The sequence below is a fragment of the Lagopus muta genome, chromosome 16 (genome assembly GCF_023343835.1).
Source record: "Lagopus muta isolate bLagMut1 chromosome 16, bLagMut1 primary, whole genome shotgun sequence".
Taxonomy (NCBI): Eukaryota; Metazoa; Chordata; class Aves; order Galliformes; family Phasianidae; genus Lagopus; species Lagopus muta.
This window is the reverse complement of record NC_064448.1, coordinates 3,323,962-3,330,281: the sequence shown is the minus strand read 5'-3', so window position 1 is coordinate 3,330,281 and position 6,320 is coordinate 3,323,962. Positions and strand designations below refer to the sequence as shown.

Here is a 6,320-nt window from a genome sequence, read left to right as displayed (position 1 = left end):
GCTCCCGGCGTGCCTCGCGGCCACCTCCGCAAAGCACCATGGGATTTGTAGTCCGTCGGGGCCGCTGCCGCGGGGCGGCGCTCTCGAAGCCCACCGCGTTCAGGCCGCCGTGGAGTGGATCGGCGCTGCGTGCTGCGCCGGGCGGTGAGCGGGCGCCGCCGGGAGCTGGGCCGGGAGTGCCGGTTCGGGGTGAGGCCGGTGCCACAGGGCCGGTAGGGCACGGACGCCCGTCCCGGTGTGCAGCAGCGCCCAGACATGGTCGGGACTTCCCAGGCTGAGCCTGCGAGTGGCAGGCCCAGAAATTCCCATGCGTGCCTTCGGCTTCGGCTCTGCCCTCACAGCTCCCTGGGGCTCTGGGTGCACCTGAGTGCATCGGTTCTGGGAAATGACATCATGGCGGGGAATGTGGAGTGCATGGCCTGCGGCCAGGGCACAGCACGAGGCAACAGCGGGAGGCAGGGCTTTGGGCTGCAGCTGGACCTGGGGTCAGCCTGAGGGACATGGCTGGACTCCTGCAGCACTGGAAGCAGGGCCATTCCTGCAGCGGTGCCCGCGGGGAGGATGGCGGCACCATACGCGGTGTCCTCGAGGCTGTGATGGCAGTGCTGGGTTGGCGCAGACCCTGAAAGTCCCCCCCACAGCACGTGCTGCAAACCTGCATATGGGGAAGTGTCCAGAGAACTTAAGGGATGGGAACTTCCTCGGGGATTGCTGTGGGACGGAGGGAAGGGAGCCGGGGCGGTGGGAAGGCTCAGAGCCCTGCTGCTCTTTTGCCTCTTCCCGTATCGGGTTGCTGTGTTTCTGGGAACTCTATGCAGATACCAGAGCCTGTGGGGAACGCTGAGGGGCTCTCAGGACTTTTTAAAAGTGAAGTGAAACCTCACACTTCTGCCTGAGGAAGAAGCTGTTGGGGCCAGAACAAAGATCCCTCTGCTTCCCATGGCAGATTCCTGCCTGCGGCCGCACCTCCTTCACCCAGAAAGAAGCTGGAGGCAGCTGCATGCTGACATCCACCCGTAGCTCGGCCGTGCCGGGCCGGTCGCACCGTGCGGGGGGACGGCGGGAAGCGCCCCGGCCCCGCACAGCTCTCGGCTACGCTCCGCGGCCCGGGAAAGTCCCGGGGCGGCGGGGGCTGCCGGTGGGGACTTCGTCGCAGGAGTGCAAGCCCGGTGACTGCAGGATGGGCGGCCCCTGCGGCCCCTTCCTGGGCGGAAACGGGTCGAGCCGTTAATATCGGCTGCCCGGCCCCGCACGGCTCGGTTGGACTCGGGACGGGACGGGCGGCGCAGCTCGGATCGGACCGGATGGGCGCGGCTCGGGCCATGGGGCGGCTCGGGCTGCTGGGGCTCCTCTGCGCGCTGCTCCTGGGCGTAAGTGCGGCGTCCCGCGGGGCCGGGGATCGGGGCCGGGCCGGAGCTGCGCCGCTGCGCTCTGTGCCGCGGGGCCCGCAGGGCGGCCGGGCTGCGGCGACGCTTTCCGGGTGAGAGCGCCCGGCGCCGTCGGGCCGCTGAGCTCCGGTCCCGGCGAGAGCGGCCCGGGGCCGTCATCCAGCGCGGTGCCGGGAAGGATGCGGGGAGCCCCTGGCTGGGTGCCCCGAGCACGGCTCCTGCTCCCGGGCGCAGAGCTTCGTCGTTCCTCGTTCTCGTGGTTGAGATTCCCCCGGCAAGGGCTCGGCGTTTCCTATCCTTCCTACTCCATATTGCCTCCCCTTGCCCCAAAATCCCCGTCGCCGTTGTTGGAGAGGGCAATGTGGGCAGTTCCCTGTCAGCAGGAGTCCCGGTCCATGTCGAGGCAAGGCATGGGACAGGCATGGGGCTTGTTGTCCTTGCTGGAGGGGCTGTGGCAGCCTATGGCTGAGCCCTGTTGTGGGGTCTTGTGGGTTCGATGCAAGGCCGGGCTCTGGGGAGGGTGGCAGAGGCAGGGTGGGGTGTCTCAGCACCCTTTCGGTTCCCCTTCCTGCCTCAAGTCACAGACACATGGTGGGGGGGTCAGTTCCCTTGTACAGGGTCAGGCATCACAAGCCAGGCCTTGCAGTGCCCCTTCACACCAGGACAGCCCACAGGACCGTGTCGGGGGTGACCAAGCGAGGAGACAGCAGCCTGTGTGGGTTTGATGTTCCTGCCCGGGGAAGGGGCTGGTGGCACGGTGGGCACTGCTCCCCCTGCCCAGCACTGCAGCGCTGGTGGCACTGGCAGAGGCCCAAGGTGAAGAGCAGTCACCACCTAGTAGGAAACCTGGGAAAGTACGGGGCCGCCCTACAGGAGCCACTGCCATCCCACTTCAAAGAGAGCGCTGGCAGTGCCAGGCAGTGCAGGCAGATCTGCTGCGGTCTGTGGTTAGCCCAGGCATGGGAAGTGTGGTGCAAGGAAAACCTCACCTTGGGGCACGGCTTGGAGGATGTGCGGCTGTGCAGGAGTGTGGGAGAGCAGCATCTCTTCATGGGTCTCATCTCTTCCAGTGCGGGCAGCCTGGTGATGCTGTGAATTGCTCTGACAAGCAGTATGAGCACAAGGGCAAATGCTGCAACCGATGCCAGCCAGGTACAGAAATACCTTCTCCTCCCTGGGCCGTGTAGCCATGGCTGCTGGGGCTGCGTTTGGCAATTGAGCAGCATGCCACAGTGGCCCCAGCAACTACTAGTGCTCTCTTATCCCTCCTCACCAACCATTCTTGCAGGGAAGAAGTTGGCCTCTGAATGCAACGACACAGAAAGCTCTGTCTGCACACCCTGTGACAACGGTCACTACCAGCAGAGCTGGACTAAAGAGAAGCACTGCATGCCCCATGACATCTGTGAGGAGAGTAAGTGTTCCATGTCCCCAGCGTGTGGGGCTGCAGGGGCTGCACTCCACCCAGGCTTACCTTCACTGTGTCCCCACTCCCTCTGACAGATGCTGGCCTCGTCGTGAAGAGACATGGAAATGCAACGCACAACACTGTGTGTCAGTGCCGGGCTGGCATGCACTGCTCTGATGCCAGCTGCCAGACCTGCGTGGAGAATGAGCCCTGCAAGCAGGGCTTTGGCTTTGTGGCAGGTGAGACCCAGCCGGTTCCTATCCCTGCAATGGGCCCCATGTGCTGGAGGCATCGACCTCAGGTGCTCCCAGGGATGGAGGCTTCCTCTGCATGGAGCTCTACCAGAGCTTTGTGAGGGCTGCACTGCTGCTGAGCTTTGTGCAACCTCCACTCCCTTCCAGCCGTGGCTGAAGCCCGGATGATCTCACCATGTGAGCCCTGTGAAGAAGGCACCTTCTCCAATGTATCTTCCAAAACTGAGCCGTGCCACTTCTGGACAAGGTCAGTGTCAGCTGCACCCTGTGCCCCATCCTTGTTCCTCTCTGCACATCCCCTGCTGCCACCTGCCCTGTGGCACTGGGATGAGGCACCGGGATGGCCCCTGTGGGGCACAGCCCCAGACTGGTGCAGGGCAGGAGCGAGGGCAGAAGGGTGCAGTGAGACCCAGGTGGCTGAGCTGGTGGCAGATGTTGTGGCATTCCTTCAGTGTGTGTGGAATGCCAGACCTCAGGGGATGGGGCCCAGACCCCAGCTCACTCCTGTCTATAAAAAGCAGCTGAAGGGTTACTCATGTTCCTTGGTAGAAATGTGAGCATTACCTCTGGACTGCATTAGTCTCGCCTCAGCTGCCAGCCATTGGATTTCACTTTGCTCCTGTCTATGGCCAGAAATTACCTCCCCACTGAGTCACTTGTGGCATGCCATTGAGAGATCTTTGAGCTGTTCTGCAGCTGCTGAAGCATCCCAGCCCCAGTGTCCCCCTCCTGTGCGTCAACCCAAGGCACATGCCCACCTCTGGCAGTTTCAGCAGCTTCTGACAGGGCCCTGGCATCTCCATCCCCATCTCACCCCAGGAGCCCCACTGCTGTGCCCCGACCACACACCCCCAGGGCCCAGGGGATGCTGACTGCACGTGTTTGGCTCCCAGCCCAATGGCTGTGGGGCTCCCACTATGGTGACGCAGTCTCATTCTTTGCCTGCAGCTGTGAGGAAAAGGGGCTCGTGGTGAAGGTGAAGGGGACGAACACTTCAGATGTGATCTGTGGTAAGTGCTCCATACCCTGTCTGCTGCAGAGCTGATGTGGGCTGGAGCTCTGTGCAGCCCTCTGAGTCCCCATCCCCTGGCAGAGTCGAGCCGGCGCTCATCGCTGTCGGTGCTGATCCCCATCACAGCTGTGGTTGTCACCTGCCTGGTGGGCATCTGCATCTACTGCCTGGTGCACACAGGTGAGGAGTCAAGTAGGGAAGGCAGCGGCAGTTCTACCAGCAATGGGGAGGCCCTTCAGGGGGTGGCAATGTGGCACCCAGCCTCTCCAGCTCCGAGCTTGTTGGAGGGCTGGGGGCCAGGCAGGGCAGGACCTCCCCCAATGGTGGCCTTCTCTCCTTTCCCTGCAGACCTCAGGCGCCGTGGAACGAGGCAGGTGAGTTGTCTCCAGCTGTGGGTTGGGGTCCCTGCTGGCATGGTAGGGATGTGTGGGCTGCAGAGCAGGGGCTATCCTAGGGCTGCTCACTGGGGACAGGGCCACCAGGAACCTACGCAGGGAACCTCTATGGGGTGAGGCCCCTGTTCTGCAGAAGGAGCAAGTACAGGAAGCTCCCGTGGAGAGATGTGGCTGTGGGCAGGGGCTGTGACCGCTGCTCCTGCCCCTGAGCCCGCTCCTGGCCCTGACCTCCTGCCCCCACATAGATTGAGACCGAGGTGCCCAGAGAGCTGGAGACGCAGCAGCCGGAGGAGGTGGACTTCCCGGTGCAGGAGACCCTGCTGGAAGGGCAGCCCGTAGCGCAGGAGGACGGCAAGGAGAGCCGCATCGCAGAGCAGGAGCAGCTGTGAGAGTGCGGGAGCTGCCCCCGACAGGAGCAGCGGGCAGGGCCAGCACTGACCCCCCTGCAGTCGGGGCGGGAGGTGAGCATCGGCCCCAGCGCGGCGATGCCACGGGGCACAGCCGCCCGCACGTGGGCAGCGCAGCCGGGCCGGGCACCCAGCGGCGTGCTGCGGAGGAGCCGGGCAGGGCCACAGGTGGGCAGAGCCCGTGGCGGGACCGAGGCGGAGCCCGACGGGATGCCACGCAGGAGCCGACCTGAAGAGCAGCTCTGCCCGGGGGACCCTCGGAGGCCCCACGCCACGGCGGGACCCGGCGGCTCGGTGTCAGGGCGTGACGGTGCCGGCCCGGCGGGGACGGGATGCGTGGAGACAACAAACCAACCCAAAAATCCCAGTCCCCGACCCACGCGTGTCCGGAGCGCGGTTCTGCGCGAGGCGGTGCGCGGCCGTTTCGGCGCCAGCAGGGGGCGCTGCGGGGCCGCCGGCGGCGCGGAGCGGGCGGAGCGCTCCCGCACAGCCCCGCGCGGGGGGCGGAAGGGTCACGGCCGAGTGCGGCGCCCTGCGGCGGCCCCGCGCCCCGTGTCCCGTAGCGAGCGCGAGGCGAAGGCTCTGCCGGGGGCGGCCCGGCTCGGCACCGCTCCCTTCGGCCGCCCCCGGCCCCGCCCGGCCCCGCGTCGTTCGTCCCCGCAGCGCTCTGCGCCGCATGCGGCCCCCACCGCCCGGCCCGAGCTGCGATGCTGCCGGCTGCTGACATTTCCGCGGTTATTGCTCCTCTCCGAGCTCTGCCATCACCGTTACAGTGGGAACAATTACACTCAATTATTCTCCACCACACCGTTGACAAAAAAAGATGGCATTTAAACTTTAATTATTCTCTCGGTGTGCGTGAGCAGCATGGCCCACAGCCTGGGCTGCCCCTCCCCGCTCCTCCATCTGCACCGAGCGGTGACCCCGGCATCGTGCTCTCACCGGGCAGGGATGGAAGGAACCCAGCACCCACCCTCAGCCTGGCGGGGGCTGCAGTCGGAGCCCACCACCCACCACCTGCACACGTGCAGCGTGGCATCAGGAAGGCAGTAAATCCCAAAGCCCGGAGCAGCTGCAACTCGGAGCAGCTTTTTCCATAAAGGCAGAGGCACGTTATTTAAGGCTGCTCTTAAAACCTAATGTTAGGTTTAATAAGGGAGATAAAAGCATGCCAGCGGCTGTCCTGCATCAGCTGCGCGTTGCCGGCGGTGCTGGTGGATGGCCCTGCATCCCCACTGCACAGCCCTACCAACAGCCACCCCAGGGATGCAGTGACCCCACTCCTGGTGACACTGCCAGCAGAGGGCTGGCATCATGTGGGCACAGAGCCCTCGGACCCAAACACGGAGCTCTTGGCCCCAGACTTCAGCTGTGCTCTCTCCCCCCCTTCCCCCCCCATGCTGACCTCTCCCCGCCTGCCCCTGCATGCAGGGCATGTGCCATCTCATTAGTGTGT

At 64.9% G+C, this 6,320-nt stretch overlaps 1 protein-coding gene across 2 annotated transcripts; it reads left to right on the top strand.

Annotated features, from left to right (window-relative positions):
- The first annotated feature begins 198 nt into the window (after positions 1-198).
- On the top strand, positions 199-5,705 carry CD40 (CD40 molecule). 2 transcript variants are annotated; one of them, XM_048962531.1, is made up of 9 exons: positions 199-1,370; positions 2,459-2,540; positions 2,677-2,802; positions 2,892-3,035; positions 3,198-3,297; positions 3,999-4,060; positions 4,144-4,242; positions 4,411-4,436; positions 4,703-5,705. In XM_048962531.1, exons 1-9 carry the CDS (start codon positions 1,305-1,307, stop codon positions 4,844-4,846), a joined length of 849 nt encoding a protein of 282 aa, XP_048818488.1. In that variant the 5' UTR covers positions 199-1,304; the 3' UTR covers positions 4,847-5,705. The 2 variants fall into 2 exon arrangements, with proteins under 2 accessions (XP_048818488.1, XP_048818489.1); XM_048962532.1 differs by lacking the exon at positions 4,411-4,436 and having other exon boundaries at positions 200-1,370; positions 4,703-4,786.
- Positions 5,706-6,320: the final 615 nt, after the last annotated feature.